This window comes from Lytechinus variegatus, chromosome 5 (genome assembly GCF_018143015.1).
Source record: "Lytechinus variegatus isolate NC3 chromosome 5, Lvar_3.0, whole genome shotgun sequence".
NCBI lineage: Eukaryota > Metazoa > Echinodermata > Echinoidea > Temnopleuroida > Toxopneustidae > Lytechinus > Lytechinus variegatus.
Window position 1 is genome coordinate 26,474,225 of NC_054744.1, and position 22,711 is coordinate 26,496,935.

Sequence of the window (22,711 nt, forward strand, 5' to 3'; positions counted from 1 at the left end):
TCGAGCTCCGGCTAGCGCTACGATAGATTATCCAGCCCTGCTAGCTGCTGGCCGGGTGTCTTGAGTCTGAGAGTCGATGTTAATTTTGTTTTCCAGTTTTCCTGTTTGAATTTAAAGGAAAGGTTTTCAGTGAAGGAGAGACGTCAATAGCAGAATTGGTAAAAATGAATCTGACAAATCATTCTATTTAAAATTTCTCGTTCAAATCTAGTACCGGTACTAGCTTGAGACTTGAGTTAATGGTGAATGTATGCCACTTCAATAAGCACGTGCCCATATATTCAGAATTGTGTTGCGGTAGGCCCATAACCTACGACAACGTTATTCAGCTGATATGGCCGGCCATACCCATTATATTACCGTCGCATGCAATTCTCAAGCACACACATATTCAATAGTGTTGTTAGAAATCTGTGATAAAGTCATTTGAATTGTGCAGAAGCTAATTACCTGGGTATATTACATTATTACATTTTTTATCCCATTAAAATTCATGAGCAAATAAAGACAGAAAACTACTTGAGATTTTTTTTTACTAATGAATGATCTGATTTGATTGTGTGATTGAATATTCATTTTTTATGTTATTGTTACTTGTTAGTATAGAGGTGTGTTAGGCCTAATATACTTTCCATAAATTTAGATCATCATTATCAGACAATATTTTTGAGATACCATTTTTGTAAGATTGGTTTTCTTTTTTACACCAATCGCACTCTTCGCATTTGAAATATTTTATTCACTCTACTTAATTCTTAAATGGTATTACCAATTAGGCCGTGTTTATGCTTCCACTTTTCAGGCCAGAATCAGCGTTTCCAAACGTGATTAGTCCAGAGCTACCACCTTAACAAAGTCTCACGCATTATGCGTGAGACTCAAGCATTTTGGACTCTTGTTCATCCTCTCAAATCTCTGTCTCACACAACTATCGCAGCCTATCCCCATATACATTGTACACAATGTCTGTGATCTCACTCAGATTCACAGAAAATCTCACGCATAGCTGGTCTTTGAACTTGGCATCTCTGTGAGTCCAAAACATGGTTGCGTCCATGCTTACTTTCATTTAAACACTGTTTCAAAACGCCGATCGTAAACTCACAAATAGATGCGTTTGTAAACGTCGTTTGACCAGAATCAGGCTTTCTGGGGAAGTATAAACAGAACCACAATCGTAAACATGTTTAAATGACGTCATTTGGTACATGCTTCTGGTGAGATGAAAATTCGCGGGCAAATACAGTCGCATTGCTCCATGTTATCTCCACGTAATAACAACACTCAGAAAAAAAAATTGAAAAAGGGCGCGCCCAGTTTGACCTCGCTTTCCTGCGAAGCCTGCTGGAGATCGTGATTTCGCCTCTGAAAAGTTAAGCATAAACAGCACTCCCAGAACCACGTTTACGATCGGCGTTTTGAATCGACGTTTGAAAACGCTGATTCTGTCCTCGCAACAGAAGCAGCATAAACACAACCTTAGATAAGTGAAGGTAATAAAACTTCATTTTGTCCATATTGGTATACTTTGTATTGCTTCACAATTTCACAGGCCTAATTACATTGATCTAGGGTTTCAGTTGGGGGCAGGGGGCACAAACAATTGATTAATTTCATTTGTAATATAAAGTTCTCAAGCTGCAAAATATGGAAGAAGTCTCAACAGAGAAAGAAAGGTTGTTGTTATTACCTTGAAAATTTAAAAAGGTCATAATTTCATTCTAAAATAATCTGAATTTTCAGGAGAAAACTGTAGGGTCTTCCCTAACTATAAAGGGAACACAAAAGGTGAGAACTTGTCATCACGGAATAGTGTTGTGTCTAACTTTGTGTGCACTTTTGTCTCCTATTGACTTGTGTGTTTTGATAGTATTCAAGACACAAAGATATTGGCCTCATTATTTACAGTATAGTATTCTTAAATTTATCAAGATCTACTACAGCGTACATGAAGAATCTAGAAAAAAAATCACATCTTTTTCAGTGGTGTTTCTCACTTCACAGCACTTCACAATTTGTGCAAGGTAGGCAATCATCATGTCTGGTGTTGGGCAGTCTCTGGGAGGTTCGTCCACCAAGGAAGTGAATGCAGCCTCGCTTTGTCGCTTTGGACAGGAGACCGTTCAGGATCTTGTGACAGAAACACAGGATATGTTCAGCAACCTTAAAGGAGTTCAGGTAATTTGAACTTTTGTAGACACAATTGGTTTAGTTTTAATGGTATTTGCCATCAGTTTGTTTCGATTCATGTTTACTTTTCATTGAATAGAGTTCATAAGAAAGAAATCATACATTAACAGGTCTTCTTTGAAGACCCTGCTTTGGAACGATAAACATAGATATTTTTTATATTCATGTTTCAAAGAATCAGACGAAATCAAGAAAAAAATGCAATATTTACAAATGTATTAGAAAAATTCGGAAAAAATGTATTTCTATCACTGCATTCATTTTTAAGGATTGATTATGTTTTATATTGCATTATTTGAACATTATATAAATTCAAAGCTTTAAATTGAATCTTGATCAGATGTGCCCAATGTAGGAACTCCCCAAATCACATACAAATCTAAATTTTAATCAGTCTGAAGATTCTTTTAATTGCATTCAAAAGCAACTAATTCTTGAACAGTGCTTTGCATAATTGCATAATTTAACGAAAAATGAAAGAAATTTTCATTGTCGATTATAATTTTTTTTATCCATCTAAAAAAAAGTAAATTAGGACAAAGTGTGTTTGCATTTATGTGGTTAATATGTTTCTTTTGTGTTTGTGTGTGTGCCTAATTAACAGCTACCCAATGGAAGAAATAACACACAACAGAGTCATCAGGACAAGGTTGCTAAGTTGCAAGATATCACCAAGCATATTGAGGTTCACTTTAAGAAATTACGGCTTCTCTATAAGAAGTGCATCCAGATATCAAGCGGAGTACATACAGCAAGTGGCACTCACACGCCCAGCGAAGTAAGTTTAGATTCAATCAACCCCCCCCCTCCTGTGACACTATGGTAAATCCCTGTAAATTATAGAGTACCGCAGTGTGATGTCATCAATTCCACTTTTTACCTATCTGCGTTTTTGATACCATATTTTGGTAGAGCATGATAAAAAACTCCCACAACCCAAACTTGGTGGGAATTGGTCCATGAAGGCATGGAGCCCCAAGATATGGCCTCATGAATACATAATTAGCCCCATCGAACCAGGCCAATAATACACTGACTTAAGTGGGGCTAATTATGTATTCATGAGGTCATATCTTGGGGCTCCAAGGACCAACGGGTTGTGGGGGGTTTTTACGCTGAAATGCTGAAAAAGTTTTTGTGATGTCATCACTTCGGTACTCTACAACACCAATTCTACTCACTATGCTGGGGTACTGGTTGTGTCGGAATTTTTTAATTTAGGAATATTATTCTTGAAATATGATGAGAAAGCCTTCAAGCATTCAAGTACTAATAAAAAAAGAGTAATAATTAATCAATTATTAAAAGGAATTTTGACGAAAACAGATACAAAATACCATCGTTCATACTCGCTTGATTTGCCAACTCAATGTGCAGTGAAAATGAATCACCTGCTATTTCTAAAACAATGGTGTTAAATGGTACATGGTCATACATGTAGAAACCTGATTAATTCGGGAATCTATGGATTATGGAATGCTAATAAGTTATGATTTTAAATAATATCACTTTTATCATGCAATTATTTTCTCACAAACTGATGAAAATGATATAGCATTGTTGCTATTTTTATTCACATAAATACAGTCAGGACTGCCAGAGGCATTTTACTTGTTTTAATTTGATTCCTTTTTTTAAAAATTTTTTAATGTATGTATCATTCATTTTGTTTGTTTGAATGCTTTCCTTTACCATTTTTTCCCTCAAAATTCATCATTTTTCTTTTCAGGAACTCATCATGTGGAAAGATGTCTTCAGCAGTAAAGATCTGATAGCTCTAGGATCAAGAGAAAAAGCTCAGTATCTCAATGACGAACGACTTCATCTGATGGAGGTTAGTCGTAGTTATAGGACAAGTCCACCCCAACCAAAAGTTGATTTGAATAAAAAGAAAAATCCAAAACGCATAACACTGAAAATTTCACCTGAATCGAATGTAAAATAAGAAAGTTATGACATTTTAAAGTTTCGCTTAATTTCACAAAACATGTCACTGAGTTGTGCATATCAGTTCTGTGTTGACATTGCCAATTTATGTTCCCTGTTTGCATTTGTGTATTGATTTTATAGGGACAGTAATTTCCTGTTTACGCGTAAATCAAAATGAGAAATGTATTTTGATAATTTACTTTTCTTATGAAAATTCATTGATTACCTTTGCACAACAGAATTTGTGTCTTGGCAGTGTACATGTTCTGTGACACAACAAAATTCAGTTTCAGATCAAGTTTGAAACTGAATTGAATTTTGTCACAAATGGGAAAAGGCAATTTTGTGAACACAAAATCACTGTCCCTATTTATGTCAAGACAATTTATGCCTGTGGCATTACTGAACCGATAGTTTCTAAGTCACTTATATTCATGTGCATTCCTTCATTCTGATACTTTTGAGGTTATTATCATCCAAATCTATGTGCAGTGATATCTTCATTGTTTTCACTTCCTATTGTATGGTCCAACCACTCAGATTTTCATATCCTTCATGAAAAACCTTGTATTTGGGTTCATATGTAGTGTTTTGTTTTTTTCTTATTTTGTGATTTTGATTTAATTAGAATAACTTTGTTATCATTGCAGCAATTGCAAGCCAAGAATCATCAGTTAAGACAGGTGATGGAACAGATGAGGGCTCTGATGTGGGACATTAACACCATGCTTGCGATGAGACACTCGACACCATGCTTGCAATGACACACTTAACACCATTCTTGAAATGAGACACTCAACACCATTCTTGAAATGAGACACTCAACACCATTCTTGCAATGAGACACTCAACACCATGCTTGCAATGAGACACTCAACACCATTCTTGCAATGACACACTCAACACCATTCTTGAAATGAGACACTCAACACCATTCTTGAAATGAGACACTCAACACCATTCCTGAAATGAGACAACACCATGCTTGCAATGTGACACTCAACACCATGCTTGTAATGAGACACTCAACACCATTCTTGCAATGAGATACTCGACACCATGCTTGCAATGACACACTCAACACCATTCTTAAAATGAGACACTCAACACCATGCTTGCAATGTGACACTCAACGCCATTCTTGAAATGAGACACTCAACACCATTCCTGAAATGAGACACTCAACACCATGCTTGCAATGAGACTCTCAATACCATTCTTGAAATGAGACTCTCAACACCATGCTTGCAATGTGACACTCAACACTATTTTTGCAATGAGACTCTCAACACCATGCTTGTGATGAGATACTCAACATCATGCTTGAAATGAGACACTCAACTCCTTGCTTGCAATGAGATACTCAACACCATACTGTTCTTGCAATGAGACATTCAACACCAGATTGGAAATGAGATTGTTCTGAGAGAGAATTGTGAATACAAAAGCTGTTGAGAAGAATGTCCACACAGAAGGAGCAGTGATCTTGTGTGATATGAGACACTCGGAAGAGCAGTAGAAGGTTTTAAAAAAATGGTGTTGTGACGTTTAAACTTTCTAGTAGCAAATCACCATAATTCACATGTCAAAAAGACTCGGTGATCGATTTTTGGTCTTTAAAACTGTCAATGTCCACAGAAGAGGAGCATTGATCATGCATGCTATGTTCACCATCAGATTGTAAATAAAGAGACTTTGATGCCATTGGCTTCCAAGATTTGCTACGTCCACAGAGAAAGAGCAGTGACTATGAATGCTATGGGACATTGAGCATCAGATTGTAAATAGTGAGACTGTGATACTGGTGGCTTCTGAGACTGTCCAAAGAGAAAGAGCTGTGACTATGAATGCTATGGGACATTGAGCATCAGATTTTAAATGAAAAGACAAGTTAATTAGACAGTGGCTTCCAAGAATTGAAGACTTGTCACTGTCTGATTAGGAATTGACCATACCTAAGCTTGATACAGTACATTCATTGTGAAGCAATTGAGAAAGAGAGAAGTGTCTGCCAAGTTTGCCAATGTGTATGGGTAAGGGATTAAAGAGACAGAAGACAATTCTAGAAATTGGAATGAATGGCCTCTTTTGTTAACAGAGTACTTGATTACTTTAACTTTTGCATTTTGTCATATGGAAAGCAAGCAACACCATAATTGAGGATGCATACATATGTCCAAGCACAATGCTTGTGTGAGATGACCTGAGTTTACAGTTGAGGTCGAAAGTTTACATATAACCATGGAATTCAGTGAGATTTGTTTGCTTTGCCAAACATCGTAATATTTACTATATCTTCAGACATTTGAATACTACCATGACGAATATGGTACATGTATAAATGAAAGAGCGGATTAAGCTCTTTCACATGATTGGGATACCATTGGGATCAAAGTATATTTCAGGTGGAAATTTCTTTGAAGAAAAAAAGTAATATTCGTGCAAAATTTATTGTTATTATATTTTCAAACATTGTTTCATAGAAATACTGTATATGAATGTCAAATCTATGATTTATATTACATTTTCTATAATGAATACATCACCACTGAAGAAAAAAAGTTATCTGAAATGTTTGTGTTGAGAAGTAACTAGCACAGATATGAAATGCTTTTGCCAAGTTTATATTTGTAATTTGTCTAAAATATGTAGATTTTTGGGGGGATGGGGGGGAAATGACACCGAAATATTTTTCAGCTCCTGGTGACAAAGCAATGCGATGAAGGGGCATGACATACTCATTTGTTTGATATGCACCAGCTAGAAGCCTGAGATCATCACACCAGCAACTTCTTAAGACTCCCAAGACACGTGTAGCATATGGTGCACGAGCTTTCTCTGCCTCAGCACCTTCTCTCTGGAATAATTTGCCATTAAATTTAAGAATTATACAATCACTGGAGACCTTTAAATCCAAACTGAAATCTTATTTTTTCTAACAGTATTAGTTATTGGCACTTTGACACTCATCCAAACTTTCTCATTCTTTCTTTTCTTGTGCGCCTCGGAATAGAATATTTCTAGATAGATGGCGCTATATAAATGCCTATTATTATTATTATTATATAAAATTTGTCATGATAGCACAAATATTTTATAAGATACAGTAAATTTTATGATCTTTGGCAAGTGTCAGCTTTTCTTTGAATTTCCTGAATGTATGTAAACTTCTGGCCTCAACTGTACATGTATACATGTATTTTATCCTTCATTAATTTGACCCATCAGCTTATATCTTCTGTTTTCCAATGAAAGGTTGATATACCTACTTCACTGATTATGAATAACATTTCTAGCCTCCCATAGACATAGTTATGATTTACATGTATATAAAATAATTGCAATTCAATTTCAGGCATGGCTGAAGAATAGATTTTGTAGAATTTTTGAATAAATACTAGAACAAAAAGTGATTGTTTTCTTGAACAGTAGAATCTTTTCATAAGGTCCATTTTTTTAAACTGACCATCAGTGTTTATTTTTTAGTACATTGTAACCAATATTTTGATTTAAGGGAGGGGATGGGGCAGGTTTACGGAAGTGATTTTTCTCTCTCGAAGAAGAAATAGCATTATATCATTGAATGATTACACAACTCTGGACACTCTTTTCATGCCTCCGCCACCCATGGGTGGTTGCCCAAGGCGTTGTGTTTTCGGTTCGTCCATTTGAGTTCAATGGAGTGAGAGAGAGAGAGAGGGGGGGGGGGTGAAGGAAGAATGACACTGAGAATTTGGGATGGAAATAAAGATTGACAAGAAAGAATGAAGGACAGATATTTTTGTATTGTTTGTCCAATTGTGCTCAAATTTTCATTGATCTTTTTCTTTGAGTTTTTTTCTGTTTTCATGCAAACTATTTTCTCTTCTAGCAAAACTAGAAGAGAAAAAAAGGAGAAGGGCAGAAGCAGAAAAAATGAATAAAGATAAGAAGAGAGAAAACTTTGAACAAGAGGAAGTAGGAGAACAGACAGAGAAAGGGGGTATGCAGATTGAAGAGGGAGAAAGAAAAAGAAAGGGAATCTACCATGCTTATATGCACTGGCGGATCCAGGGGGCACAGCTGGCCCGTGCCCCCCCCCCCCCCTGAGAGGCACAATTTGTAATGCAAAAATGCAGTTAAAACAGAAGTGTGCCCCCTTTATAAAGTGAATACCTTTTTATGTCAATTTTTCCATGGACTAAATACCCCTATTTTGAGGTAAAAATCCCCTTTTTTATTGCTTGTCATTTTTTTTTGTGGACGAAATATCCCTATTTTGGGGGTTGAATCCCTTTTTGTTTTTGCTTGTCAAAATGTGTCCCCCCTTTCGAAAAAACCTGGATCCGCCCCTGCCTATATGGCAATTTAATCATGCAGATTTAAAGTAAATTTTCTTGTACATGCGTTTGAAAACGTCAATAGAGTTATCTTTGAAATAATCTATAGGTACTTAGCCTTACCACCAGCAAAGGTAAAGGAATTCTTAAATCGTTCAAGAGCAAGATAGACTTTGGTAAGTATGGCAAAGACATAGTGTTGAAAGAACGTCTCCTCTCTCAATTGAAAAATCATTTTACCAGGTGCGTTACCACTGGCAGAAGGCCAAATTCTCCCTGAACCAAAAGGTGACGCGACATTTATTCCTGCAACAATTGCTCCGGTCTTGATGTCTCAGAAGGCATAGGATTAGAGTTAGGATTGTAATAGAGTCTTTGGTTGAGAATATTGTAAAGATTACGATAGGGTTTATTTAGTTTTGGATGCTAGGTTTTACGTTTAGCTTAATGTGTAAATTTTCCATCGGAGCTATTGTCGCTGGAGCAAATATCATAGAACCGATAAGGCAAACAAGGGGGAAAAGGAAAGAGGCGAGTATGGAAAGGAGAGATCTGAACAAAGTAACATAATACCATAATTCAATGTAATAATGGCGTCACATTTAGGCAGTCTGCCCCCCCCAAAAAAAAAGAGTCACCTCTGGGAGAGATGGGTTGTTATTACAATAAAAACATTAAACTCTAGCTCATTGCATTATACTCAACATTTCATACAATACGAGCGGTCCTATTTTGTTTATATCAAAGAAATGTTCGTTTTGCTACAAACAAGAGTTACCCCATCCACAGCAAAAGTGATCAAATGACAGATAGTAGAATGTATTTATATATTTTATTTAAAACAGAACAGCTAAAAGCTTAGTTATTGTCTCACAATAAATCTCTTATAATAATAAAAGATTGAACATCTGAAGATAACTTTCGATTTTAATACCTACAAACGTGTTTAGGTATATGAAACTCTTAATTTGTATTTATAATTATGCTAAACACACATTTTCCATCACATGTACTTCCACCTGTCTTAAATCTTTAAAAACATACTTGTTCTCATGTTAGATTATTTGGTTTAGGATAGGTATGTTGCAATGTTTTGTTAATCTTTCATTTAGTATTTATGTATTTTATTCTAAGTATACCTGTATTAGACTTAATTACCTCCTTTGTAAAGCGCATAGAGATTCTGTAGAATATTATGCGCTATATAAGCATCTACTATTATTATTATACACATTCAAACGAAGACCGTTATGGCCCCAGGCAAGCTACTAAATAAAAAGCTGTGTGGTGCATTATAATTTCTTTAAAACCACATTTATTACATCACACTTATTTAACTTAAACAGCAAAAGAATATCATCTATGAAATTAAAATATTAAGAAATGTAGAGGCAGAATGCACCAACTAAAAAAAGATCTTTGTGAAAAAATAAAAGCAATCGACTCTGAAGGATTTTACATTTAATGCCGAGGCCTGCCTATACCTCATGATGATATATCATATAGCACACTTACGCACACACGCATACACAAACACACCCTCACAATTATTGCAAGTTTAATACTTATTTAAAGGACAAGTCCACCCCAACAAAAACTTGATTTGAATAAAAAGAGAAAAATTCAACAAGCATAACACTGAAAATTTCATCAAAATCGGATGTAAAATAAGAAAGTTATGGCATTTCAAAGTTTCGCTTATTTTCAACAAAATAGTTATATGAACGAGCCAGTTATAGATTTGATGACATCACTCACTCACTATTTCTTTTGTATTTTATTATATGAAATATGAAATATTTTTATTTTCTCGTCATTGTCATGTGAAATGAAGTTTTATTCCTCCCTGAACAAATGGAATTCCATTATTTTAACATTTTGTGCTTCAGGCAAGGAGGTCCTAATCGTCAAATTCGTAAATATTGAAATATTGTATAATTCAAACAATAAAAAACAAAAGAAATAGTGAGTGAGTGACATCATCGAATCTCTCATTTGGATGTAACTGGCTCGTTCATATAACTATTTTGTTGTAAATAAGCGAAAGTTTGAAATGTCATTACTTTCTTATTTTACATCCGATTTTGATGAAATTTTCAGCATTGTGCTTGTCTGATTTTTCTCTATTGATTCAAATCAACATTTTTCTGAGGTGGACTTGATCTTTAAGATCTATCGGGACTGTCATTCTCATCAAGCAGCAATTAAATCATTGACATTCACTATTGAGATGATTTGGATGATTCACAGATGATCATTTGGAAGTGTGCATGAAAGTCTTGTTGTTTTGATGACTACATGCATGCATTTACTAGTACATCAACGGTGACGGGGTCGGTGTTGACATAGTCGTGGACTTCCATCACGAAGATGATGTCGAAAATGTGTAATTATTCCCATGCAACCTGAAATGAAGTATATAGATGGAATAATGAAGAACATGACCGATACTTAAGGCGATTATAAGCAAACCTACTGATATATAATAGAACATTTTTATTCGATCGTAGCATTGCATTATAGAACAGTTGATTTGATGAGATGGTTTACTTTGGGACGGAACTGAAATTAATCAAGCCAAGGGTCCGTTGCATAAAAATCACCATTATGGTAACTTTGCCAGGCAATGGCAACTAGCTTGGAATCCTTGATTTTGATTGGCTGCTGATCAGCGCAACCATGGTAGTTCACTGGATAGCAAAGTTACCTTTTATGCAACGGGGTCCAGGGACGATTTCATAGGGGCGGGCACAAACCGAATATCTGGAATGCTAACAAGACGCATATTATATATTTCATCATTGCATCTGGTTCTCACGAAATCGTAACTTGGGTGTCCTTTTTATTGGCACACCCTGATCATGAAAATGATAAAGATATTGGGATGAACAAAAATGCATAATGAAATCACCTTTTCATGGGGTCGAGCTGTTGCACGGAAAACTGTCATCCGTCTGGTCCTTTTCGGCTTCTTCTTTAAAGTATAAAGAAATTATCGATACGTATGTTAGTATGGGCAGAAATCACAGGGGACGCGTACCCATTACCAAAAATAGAGGGGGGGGCACAAATGTCCCTCTACTGTCTTTTAGGATGGAGCAAAAAAATACATCATTCACAGTCGAAATAAAGCATGTATTTTGGACTAAATGACCTTACATTTTGGGTGATAACCTTTTTTTTTGTCAAAGTTTCCAGCCCCTGCCCCCCCCCCCACCTTTGGGGACAGATTTCCGCCCATGGCTATTAGAAATAAATTCAAATCCATTAAAACCCTACATCTAACTTAATTTTTAAATAAATGATCAAACATCACCGCCGTCAATCCATTATTCCATAACGGGGGGGGGGGGTAGCATCTTATCATGCTCATTGTTACGATTGTGAAAATCATGAATTTCACCTTAATAGCCATCCTCGTTCTTGGTCCTCCTTTTTTAGTCACCTCAACTCTCAATTTCCAGGGACGAGAGAGAGAGAGAGTGTGAGAGGAGAGAAAGAAGGGAATTATAGAGAATTAATTTAATACATACCCCTATAACATTGTTGTCGAGATGTTTAACAGTATTTTCCTTTAATGTTTTTGCCGATCTTGGTCTAACATGGAACTCAAAATCGTTTTGATTGGACTCTTCCTTCAACCCGAAAAATTCTCCCAGTTCACCGGGAAAGAAAATGTAAAGCACGTGACAGCCTAAGGCCAGGATCACCGCTACCAGACCTACAAACATGACAAAGAGAGAACAAGACTATTCAATTTTGTAAACTTTTTACTTGGGGTGGGTGTATAATTTCTAGAACAATAATAATAATATAGCACTTATGAAGCGCCAATAAGGCATATCTAGTTTCCTATTCAATTGGTGATTTCAAGTTCAGTGTTGACATATTGGTGTTGGTCTTAGGTCAATTTTTACACGAGTATAACACCAAACATAAAAATGAAGATGGTCCTGAAAATTCACTCACTAGTTTTGGAGATATCAATAATATGATCTGGATCAGTTTTAGTAGGGGAAGCAACACCAATGCCAACACCGGACTCGACATCGCCCATGTTTATTGTTGTATAGTAGTTTGCTCTTCTCTTTTAAGTTCTATGTATTTTTATCGTGATGCAGGGCCCCTTGTTTGTAAGACAGTGTTGCAACTAAATTGAATAAATGAATAAGTTCCATATTAAGATATCTCACCTGCCACCAAGCACAGATAAAACGACCAACCGTAGCTGAAATACAAGATATGATGAGCCGAGAATGGGATATAGAGTTGTGATCCATATCGGATAGATGCATACATGATGTTAGCACCAAGCATGCATCCACCTGTCAGGAGAAGCATTGAGAATCCTTCTGATAGGGTACCCATCATCAGGAGAGTATTGGTAAGTAGCCATAATGGAAATGATAACCTGTATGTAAGGATGAATAGAAATGAACAATACACAATTAACTGGAAACTGATATTTAGTTGGTAAGTGTTCATTTCATCACACGTCGAGACGAAATTAGAACATTGTCTTTACTGAAGCTATTCAATTTTTTCAATTCAATTCAATTCTTTTGATTTCATTTCCATTCAAAAATAATACAAAGTAATATAAAGTAATACAAATCAAGTACAATTTTACAGAAAGACATTCTTACTTCGTAAAGAATAGAATAGTGTAATATAGAGCATAAATGGAAAGGATTGGTCCACTAAAAAGCTATGTAGGTCCCTTGAAATATTTTTTTTTCTCTTGATAATGAGGGGATATAACAGTTTATCTATATTGGATGTGAATTTTCTTGCTACATCAGTAACTAAAAAAAAGGTCGTCTTAATTAAGTTGTCTAACATACCCCCCCCCCCCCCACCCATTCCCCCGTCAGAAATGGCGTTTAAACAAACCAGATTAAGAGGGCAGCATAGAATCCAGCCAGTCGGTAAGAGCGCCCCCATCTGATGTCTTCACCATCCAAGACGAAATATTCGGCAATCCAGAGAATGGGATACGGCAACCCTCGATACTGGGCTTCACGAAAATCACGATTTATTCGTCCAGCTAAATATAAAATAAACAAGCGTTTTGTAAGATTTCTTTCTCCAGAATGCAACACGGTGAATAAGTAAGTAAGTAAGTAAGTTAATCAGAATTATCATTTATGATTAATTTAACCAGACAGTATAAGTAGATGATTAAGTTAGTACATAGTAGGGGCCACGGAACGGTTTTAAAAATGGGGGGGGGGCTGATGATGCAAAAATCATAATCAGATTGTCATTTTAACGTTTTTGAACACGTTTTTGGGGGAAACAGTGCGGATCCGCACTTTTTGCGAGGCTGAAACCCCCGCAGCCCCCCCCCCCCCCCCGGCGGCCTTTATAAGTGAGCACGTGCGGAGGGTATCAAAGTATGTCAGTCAGGAAGTCGAGAAGATATCATTATAATCATTATTGTTATTATAATTATTATTATTAATATTATTATTATTATTATCATTATTATTATTATCATTACATTTAAGGAGGCGTCGGTAAGGAAGGAAAGAAATGAGAGGGTCGTGGTGAGTATAACCTCAATAAGACAAAGAAGAAATCACTATAATAAGCACTTATACTTAAGTATTCAATAATTAATTCATATTATGTAACATCAAGTAAATAAATGATTTCGTAAAGTAGATAGGAAGAACGAAGTAAAAATGTAAGTAATTTAGGTTGGTAATTAAATAAGGAAGTAAAAAATCTTAAAGAAGCTATCAAGTAGCATTAAAGAGTATGAATTTAGCTATTCTTTTCTGAGTAATGGATAAGTTCAATTTCTTATATTATTGTTATTTCAGAATTTATTTGATCAACTGTGACCTGATTATAATTATTATACCATATCTTCCAAATCCATTTCTCCCTTGCGATCCAGCGAGGTGGAACCTTTCATTGTAGTTCACTCTCTCTCCTGCGGCCGGCGAATCACCATCTTGGAATTCAGGTACTCCTAGACAACAGAAAAAAATCAATAGTTTAAATGAAAATGTGACGCAATGCCGTGGTTCCCATTCAGTGTTCTCATAACATAAACTAGGTCGTGTGATACCGCACACTGCGAATCAATCAGAAATACGAGGTGCGTTTTCACTAGCCTCGCAGTCCCACGCACTCATTATTGTCACTTTGTTATTACTGGAGGATTCCTTCGTAACCTTGCAAATTTACATTTCATCGTTCACGTAATTCTTTTGGGTTTGCGTGCTAATAATGTAACAACAAAATAAAGCTAATATTTTGTTATCACTTCATCTCCACCTTATTAACATCAATATTTTAGTGTTGTGCTACATAATTTGTTACTTATTTATTCCTTTATTTACTTATTTATTCATTAATGCGTTTGATATTCGTACCTGAATTGAAAATAAAGAATCTTTCATTAAATGAATAAAGCATTGAAAGTTAACCATGTTCAATATAGAATCTGAAACGGTTTAGATATATTATCATTTTATGTAAAGTAGATTAGTAAGTGGAAATGAATGGGAGAGGGTATAAATAAATCAATATAAAAAGAAAATGATAATAGATTAAATAATTAAATAGCTAAAAGCTGGTATTTGAGTCATTTCTAAGTCACTTTCGTTTCTACGGTAAAAATTGGAAAACATCTCTGTAAATAATGCCAGTTAAAAGTATTAAAATTGTTTATTTTCCGAATATAAAGAGGTACGATAAAGCAATAAATATTCACTATATAGCATACTAACTTACAATATTCTCGCTCAGTATAGTTTTCAGTCTAACATTTAGCCGGGACAGAGGTGCATAAGATAATGGTTGGAAAGTTGTCGTTTGATTCTTCTATTAGTTTCATTCAGTTCCAACGACGTTTGTTATAATTTTATTTCTTTACCCCTCCCTTTCTCTGCTATAGTACTTCAATCATTGTCTTTAATCATGACTAAATATATAATCATCGTCATCATCACCACCACCATCAATCAAAACAAACCACATCATGAAACATCATCATCACCATCAATCGTCATAATTTTACAATAGTAATAATAATAATAATAATAATATAATTAATAATAATAATAATCATCATCATCATCACCACCACCATTCTCTTCCTCGTCATTAACACCATCATCATCCAACAACATAATCGTGACCATCAACAATACAGTTGTCATAATTTTATTTCAACATTTTCAATTAGACTTGTACCTTTGAGAGTGATATTGACCGTTCGCAATCCAATATTAACCCCGATATCTGCTTGCATATCTCCTGACCTGCCAGCTCGATAAGCCGTTGTGACATTACTAATAAATGAGATTTCCCAAGATTGGCCGAAATTCGATACTAAAATAAAATAGAAGATCACATTTTGCTGTTTAAAAAAACACAAGGAATAAACATTTTCACACCACAAACATAGCAGATTAGTTAGCAAAATGGAAATCGCAGTAAAAAAAAAAGCGACGTCGAAACGGTCTATTTCAAGTCGCCCACAAACGTAAGGAAGTGAGAAAGCAATGAGGCCAGGCCTCCAGTCATAAATGATATTGTGGGTCCGTTTTCTTTGGTATTTAAGGTTAAAAGGAGAATTCGGTGCACCAGAACGATTACCATGCATTTTCCGAGCACTTTTTAGTATTGAAGTACATTTTCACAATTTTGGAGGGCCTTGCGCTCTATTCCAATTAGGTGCGTTTACGTAGGTTTCCTTCTTTTTTTTATTTCGACCTCATTTGTCAGTGAAGTGTTAGCATTACAAGTTAAAACCTAGGTATACAAATAAATATGTTTGACTTATACATGATATAATCACAGGACCAAGCAGACGGAATCGATGATTTCTATTTATCTTATTTTTACATATCATGTCAGGAATAAATGGAGGTGTAAGGCTTATCATGCAGAAAGAGGTGATTTAAAAGGATCAAAATGAATAAATTAATGAGAGAATAAATAAATTGATAAATAGATGAATAAATAAATGAATGAATAAATAAATAAACAAAAATAAATATAAAAGAATAAATAAATAAAAAAGTAAATGAATAAAACAAACAAATGAATAAATATATGAAAATGAATCCGCCAATTTGTTCAACAGAGAAAAGAACTTTGCCAGATCTTACATAAATGAGCTCTAAAAGAGTCAAGGAATACATATCGAAAGTCTTAATTTACTTTTAAATGTTTATGTCGATCAAGTTTAAAATGTTTGCCAGCTCAAGATAATAGTGTCCAATGAATTTGCTGGTGCGTACAGAGGAGGGAGCGCTTGCCCCCCCCCCCAAAAAAAAAAAGAGAGAGAGAAGGGTGAAATATGTCAAAATTTTCCCGATACGCCATATCTAGCCCCCTCGATTTTTGGCTCATTACGTCACTGCTGATTTTGTTTCTTTATTGTAAAGGGGACACATTTCAACCTACGTGAAAATTGAGAATGTATGACTTTGTTTTCAACTAAAGGCCAATCATTGTTATTCAATAACTTTCCGAAAGATATTTTAATTGCGATTTAATAAAGATACAAATGATAAAATACGAACTAACCTAGTTATTTAAATATATTCCTATCTGTGTTTCGAGATATCCTAGATATTATCTCAGCGATGAAATATAAGATTACTTGAACAGTAGAATAATGATACTCACGCATTAGAGACGCACCAATAAAGAGGCTTATTGTTACCCGGCAAAAGAAGAATAGTCGCTGTATGGTATGACAAATTTATTTTATAAATATTTTACATGTATATATGTATGAATATGATTCTAAATGAACTATTGAATATGAAGCTGTATACACGTGCTAACAAAAAAATTGTCCCCCCCCCCCGTGGCGTAAACTCCGCCCAAAAATTTGACAAGCAAAAGCAAGGGGGGGGGGCAATAAAGGTATTCAAGCTAATCGGGGGGGGGGCAAAAAAGGTCTTTCAAGTTCGTCAGGGGGGGCAGGGATACGTCCTTTGCATGGGTTCTGACTCGTCAGGGGGGGCAAATTGCCCGCCCCCTGCCCCCCCCCCCGTAGGTACGCTAGTGCCCCCACCCCCTTGGTAATTTTCAAAACCTATTTTTATTGCTAATTTGCACAAAATGTATAAGTGGTCACTTCTCGCTAAGTTTGAATCGATCGATCAATATCGAGAGGAAAATGTGGGACCATTGCCCTCACGTGAGCCTACCTGCCAACCTTTAATCCCTGGAATGAGAATAAAGAAAGAGAAGGCGATGATGACGAAAGCAAATATGAATCCAACAACGAGAACGTCTTCGGTGACAGGTGTTTGGTTCGGGTTATAATAGGTCGGCAAGCCATCCAGTCGAAAGGTATCGAAACTCATCGCTCCAAGTAGATCATGAAGTCTGAATATAAAAAAACACAACATTTTTTTTCTAAATAAGAATTGGATACGCTGGACTGGGTTTCCCTTTTTCAGTACAACTTGATGTCCACACAATATAAACTTTACGAACATAAAGAGAATAAACTGATCTGTAGATACCGATTGGGTTTTTCGCCTTGTTTTTTTTTTTGCAAAGAGCATAATGCAGATTCTGATGTAGTGAGAGTAGATTACCTGATGAACACTAGCATGCTTTTACCAATTTGACACATGTCAGACAACGAGTTTCGAGTCTAGTTTTTACACTATACATGGGATAATTTATTATTATTATTAGTAGTAGTAGTATAGTAGTAGTAGTAGTAGTAGTAGTAGTAGTAGTAGTAGTAGTAGTAGTAGTAGTAGTAGTAGTAGTAGTAGTAGTAGTAGTAGTAGTAGTAGTAGTAGTAGCAGTAGTAGTAGTTTTATATTTCGGGAAGAGTTCTTTTTGCGGCTGCCATCCAATGTGAAAAAAAAATTTTTTTAAGGGTTAGGGTGGCCATCACAAAAGGAAATCTTTCTATTCAATTATAATAAATTTAAATAGTAATTAAACCCATAAGAACCCATCAGATCTGTAAGCACCATCTCATGCCCTCGTCTACTCAAATCTAGCCAGGATCATTACCCATAATTCAGCATTCTGAGAAGTAGTCGTATAATATAGGCACATTTTGAATGATGGCGCACTAAGTACATTCTTACCGCATTAATCATGGTAATTATGGTTACCAAGTAACTAAACAATCACTGTTAATTCCTCTCAAACATTTTAATTTCTCTCTATATAGAAACAAATAAAATCACAGATCAATTCATCCTCTGTATTATAAAATAATAGTTATCTCGACCCACAACTCGATCTCCGTTCTACTCTCTATCTTTGTAGTTTCTCCTCTCCCCTTTTCTTTTTCTTTCTTTTTTTCACACTACTTGAAAAATCATACGGGACAGAGGCTCTTCCCATCCCCCTTCCCATCCGCTTCGCATCGCCCCATTTGCGTACACATCTATTTGAGCGAAAGCACTTTATCTTACCTTCAGCGCACCAACTTTGGACATAATAAACATATTCATGCCATGATTTTACAACTCTTGTCATATGAAGATGTGAAAATTCCTCTTATTCAATCCCTTCTCGAGTTCTGATCGGTTAATTATTATTGGGATACAGGTCATTTATAAAAACTGTTTTCTCCTTTTAGGTGTTCATCGATGGTCATGAATCAGCGGGGCACTAGCATTTTGTGTCTATATACTCCGGGTCTTACTGAGAGAGAGAGAGAGAAAGAGAGGGGGAGATTGTTCTCATCTGCATAACAATAAGCATTTTTGGTGTTTGCTGATGAGGCAGTCTTTTGAAAGTGAAGACCTTCAAAAGGTAACAAATGCAGCATTGTGTTAAGCCCGGGTGTTAAGCATGTCAATGAAAGTGTAAATTCTCAATATCGTTTCGGCTTCGGATATTTTCTCGCGCTTGTTCAAATACTGACGTTTTTTCACTGAATGACTTGTGTGTGGGGGGGGGGTTGTCTTGCGTGATCATCTGAAAGTTACCATAAGACAGGGGCCGCGGAACGGTTTTCAAAGTGGGGGGGGGGGCTGAGCCTGGTAAGATACCAGTTACTGTAGGTTGTAGCATGGACCTAATCCGTGATAGGTCCATGGTTGTAGCTATAAACTTGTGAGACAAGTTTTGTAAATTATAATTTGTTGTATGTCCAATTAATTTTATATATCATATTATACATATGTAACATATTACAATACATATCTATTCATTCCTTTCCATTAAAAAAAGATGGCATGTGGATTTAAAGAATTTTTCCCCGAATCAATAGTATTGTGTGTGTGTGTCTGTGTGAGTGGGGTCCGTATTAACATTATTTTAAGAAGTTAGAGATAAATAATGCATCACCTGTTTGGATTGAAAGACTAGTTATTCTCCTTTTCATCGTTCATTGTTCTTTGCATTGTTTGCGTCCTCCAGATCACGTAACTACGAGAGGGGAACATTAGTCTACTGTCACATACCCTTTAACAGCGATATTATTTTACCCCCCAAAGGCCCCTGCATAAAACCCTCGTCAGAACAACGCCTGAATATGAAAGGTTCCAAACACAGACATGGACTTTAAAAATTGTTGGGAAAGTGGTCACATTATATAAATGCAATTATGAATATATTTATCACTTTAGGAAAATTGAAATATGAATTAAAATGTGTAAAGAAATGTATATTCTATCGCTGTTATTTTTTGTGTTAGAATGATTGAATTAAATTTTTCTCACGTTTACCTAACTTCTCACTCACTCTATCTATAACTCTATCTATCTATCTATCTGTCTGTCAGACTCTATCTATCTATCTATCCATCCATCCATCCATCTATCTATTTATCTATCTATCTATCCATCCATCTATCTATCCATCTATCCATCCATCTATCCATCTTTCTATCTATCTATCCATCTATCTATTTATGTATTCATTTATTTATTTGTCGTTTTATTTCAACTGGGTAGCCCTTTTGATCTTTTGTAGTTTTCGGTTCTAGGTTTTTCAATATCAAGGGGATAGTTATGTCATCAGTAAAATCTGGTTTTACAGCGCACGTTTATACATTTGATTTTTTTTCTTCTCAAATTAAACTAATTATCCATAACCCAAACTGGAATCATAGGCATCATTAAACAGTATTCATCATTACAATCTCCCTCACTGTCTCTATATCGAGGCAAAATCGTCGTCGCCGTCATCACCATTGGCGAGTTTACGCAACCACTATAATTATATATGCTTCGTGGACCGTTGAGAATCTAATGGAAATACCCATCAAATCACAAAGAAGAGTTTAGAGGTAAATATCGGAAGTTTGTGAACCGGGACAGCAGATCGTCCGAAGATTTGGAGTTGAAGACAAATATGAGTCGTCTGTCTAGAGTCCAGGACCTTTTTTTAAAAACAAGTGCACACCTAGTTACCAATAATGTATATAGCATTTCCATTTATTTCAAAGCAGGATAAAAGAGCATTGTGGATTAAATGCCTTGCCTACGGGCATAGGTGCCGCGGCCGGGGATCGAACCCCGGACTTTCCATGTATAGCCAGGCGCCTTAGACCACTCGGCCACGGCACGGCACCACGACACTGCTGTTTCGATTCACCGATTTTCGACAAAGGCTTCTTTGTCATGAAGGATTTTGCCAATAGTTTCTCTATGTTCCAGAAAGCGTCTGCATAGTTATTGCGAAAACTTCATATTATTATCATCAACATACCACCATCATCTTCATCACAACCATCCTCGTCATCATCATCATCAACACCATCACCATTATCGTCAACGGCATCATCACCATCATCGTCAACACCATCATCATCATCACCATCATCGTCAATACCATCATCATAATACACCTGCTACATCATCAATACCATCATCATAATACACCTGCTACATCATCAACATCATCATCACCATCATCATACACCATCATCATCAACACAGCACTATCATCACCATCATCGTCAACATCATCATCAACAACACCATCATCACCATCAACGTCAACATCATCAACGCCATCATCACCATCATCGTCAATACCATCATCACCATCATCATACACCATCATCATCATCAACAACACCATCACCATCAACATCATCAATGCCATCATCACCATCATCGTCAATACCATATCATCACCATCATCATATACCTGCTACATCAACATCATTGCAACCACCATAATCACGTGCGTCACACAACACACGTACCATCGTAATTCTACCCATTATCATCGCACTCACCATCACAGCCACCCATATCCCCATCAAAATCGTTGCAATAGCCATGATCACAACGTTACCCAAATCATCGTCATCACTATGATTGACATTATACCTGTCACCGGTATCATAAGATATTTCTCCCAGTTGCAACGGGGTGCATTCTACAACACAGTAAAGCTATTGAAATCGCCAGTCAAATCACAATTCACAACCGACAGGGCTTTGTCGAAAATTGGTGAACCCGGAGAGCAGATTTTCGAAGTTTCGGAGCTGACGAAAAACTGCAAATATGCCTTTTGTCCAGAGTCAAGGAAGAAACTGCCGTTTTGATTCACCGATTATCAACAAAGACTTCAGAGGGCTTTTGACAATAGATTTCCATGTTCTTGTGGAGTCATGCGCGGTGAAAGCGATAAATCCCTGACATCTTGTCGCAGTACACATCAACTGTAATCTTTAATGCGAATCACTAAAAATATAGTCAACATATGAACATCATCACCATCTCCATTACTACCACCAACAGCACCACCACGTTTACCATCACTACCAACATGACCGTCATCATCTAATACAGTCACTTTGAAATGGTTTGGCGGCTACGCACTCCCATCGCATTTCGTCACGAACCCCGATTGTCTGAATAACATTAATTATAGATCATAACGTAATATATATCACCATCAATAACACATCGGACTTATGATTGAAGTCAAGATAATCTCAATATCAGTGAAATAAAGCATCATCATCATAATCATGATCACCACCATCACCACCACCATCATCATCATCATCAGAACCATTATTACAATCAGCATCTTCCTCATGTCACCATATTTATTAACATTATGACAACAATAGTCACCTCATTGTATCCAATATCGAGATGCTGATGGAAGTCGTAATCATCATTCACAATCGTGATCATTACCATCAAAGTCGTCATCGACACTTAACCCCATCATCACTAACACCTTCACCATGATCATAAACATGGTCTTTCCATGATCACCGGTAGAAAGGAACTGATCATGAAGAACAATAATATTGTCTCACACAAAAAGAAAACAAACGTCAAATCAAGATA

General features: G+C 36.1%; 2 protein-coding genes across 6 annotated transcripts; one reads left to right on the forward strand and one right to left on the reverse strand.

Moving 5' to 3' along the window:
* The first annotated feature begins 24 nt into the window (after window positions 1-24).
* On the forward strand, window positions 25-6,519 carry LOC121415830 (mediator of RNA polymerase II transcription subunit 30-like). 3 transcript variants are annotated; one of them, XM_041609175.1, is made up of 5 exons: window positions 25-158; window positions 2,005-2,178; window positions 2,795-2,968; window positions 3,920-4,024; window positions 4,770-6,519. In XM_041609175.1, the coding sequence occupies exons 2-5, from the start codon at window positions 2,038-2,040 to the stop codon at window positions 4,881-4,883; spliced, it is 534 nt and encodes a 177-aa protein (XP_041465109.1). In that variant the 5' UTR covers window positions 25-158; window positions 2,005-2,037; the 3' UTR covers window positions 4,884-6,519. The 3 variants fall into 3 exon arrangements, with proteins under 3 accessions (XP_041465109.1, XP_041465112.1, XP_041465113.1); XM_041609178.1 differs by having other exon boundaries at window positions 2,025-2,178; XM_041609179.1 differs by having other exon boundaries at window positions 2,029-2,178.
* Window positions 6,520-10,532: 4,013 nt separating this feature from the next.
* LOC121415831 (dual oxidase maturation factor 1-like) lies at window positions 10,533-19,052 on the reverse strand. 3 transcript variants are annotated; one of them, XM_041609181.1, is made up of 10 exons: window positions 18,860-19,052; window positions 17,621-17,801; window positions 17,091-17,148; window positions 15,648-15,785; window positions 14,308-14,418; window positions 13,332-13,485; window positions 12,632-12,849; window positions 11,972-12,159; window positions 11,350-11,409; window positions 10,533-10,843 (listed from the first exon to the last, which is right to left on the reverse strand). In XM_041609181.1, the coding sequence occupies exons 2-10, from the start codon at window positions 17,777-17,779 to the stop codon at window positions 10,829-10,831; spliced, it is 1,101 nt and encodes a 366-aa protein (XP_041465115.1). In that variant the 5' UTR covers window positions 17,780-17,801; window positions 18,860-19,052; the 3' UTR covers window positions 10,533-10,828. The 3 variants fall into 3 exon arrangements, with proteins under 3 accessions (XP_041465115.1, XP_041465114.1, XP_041465116.1); XM_041609180.1 differs by having other exon boundaries at window positions 11,350-11,412; XM_041609182.1 differs by lacking the exons at window positions 17,091-17,148; window positions 18,860-19,052 and having other exon boundaries at window positions 11,350-11,412; window positions 17,621-17,684.
* Window positions 19,053-22,711: the final 3,659 nt, after the last annotated feature.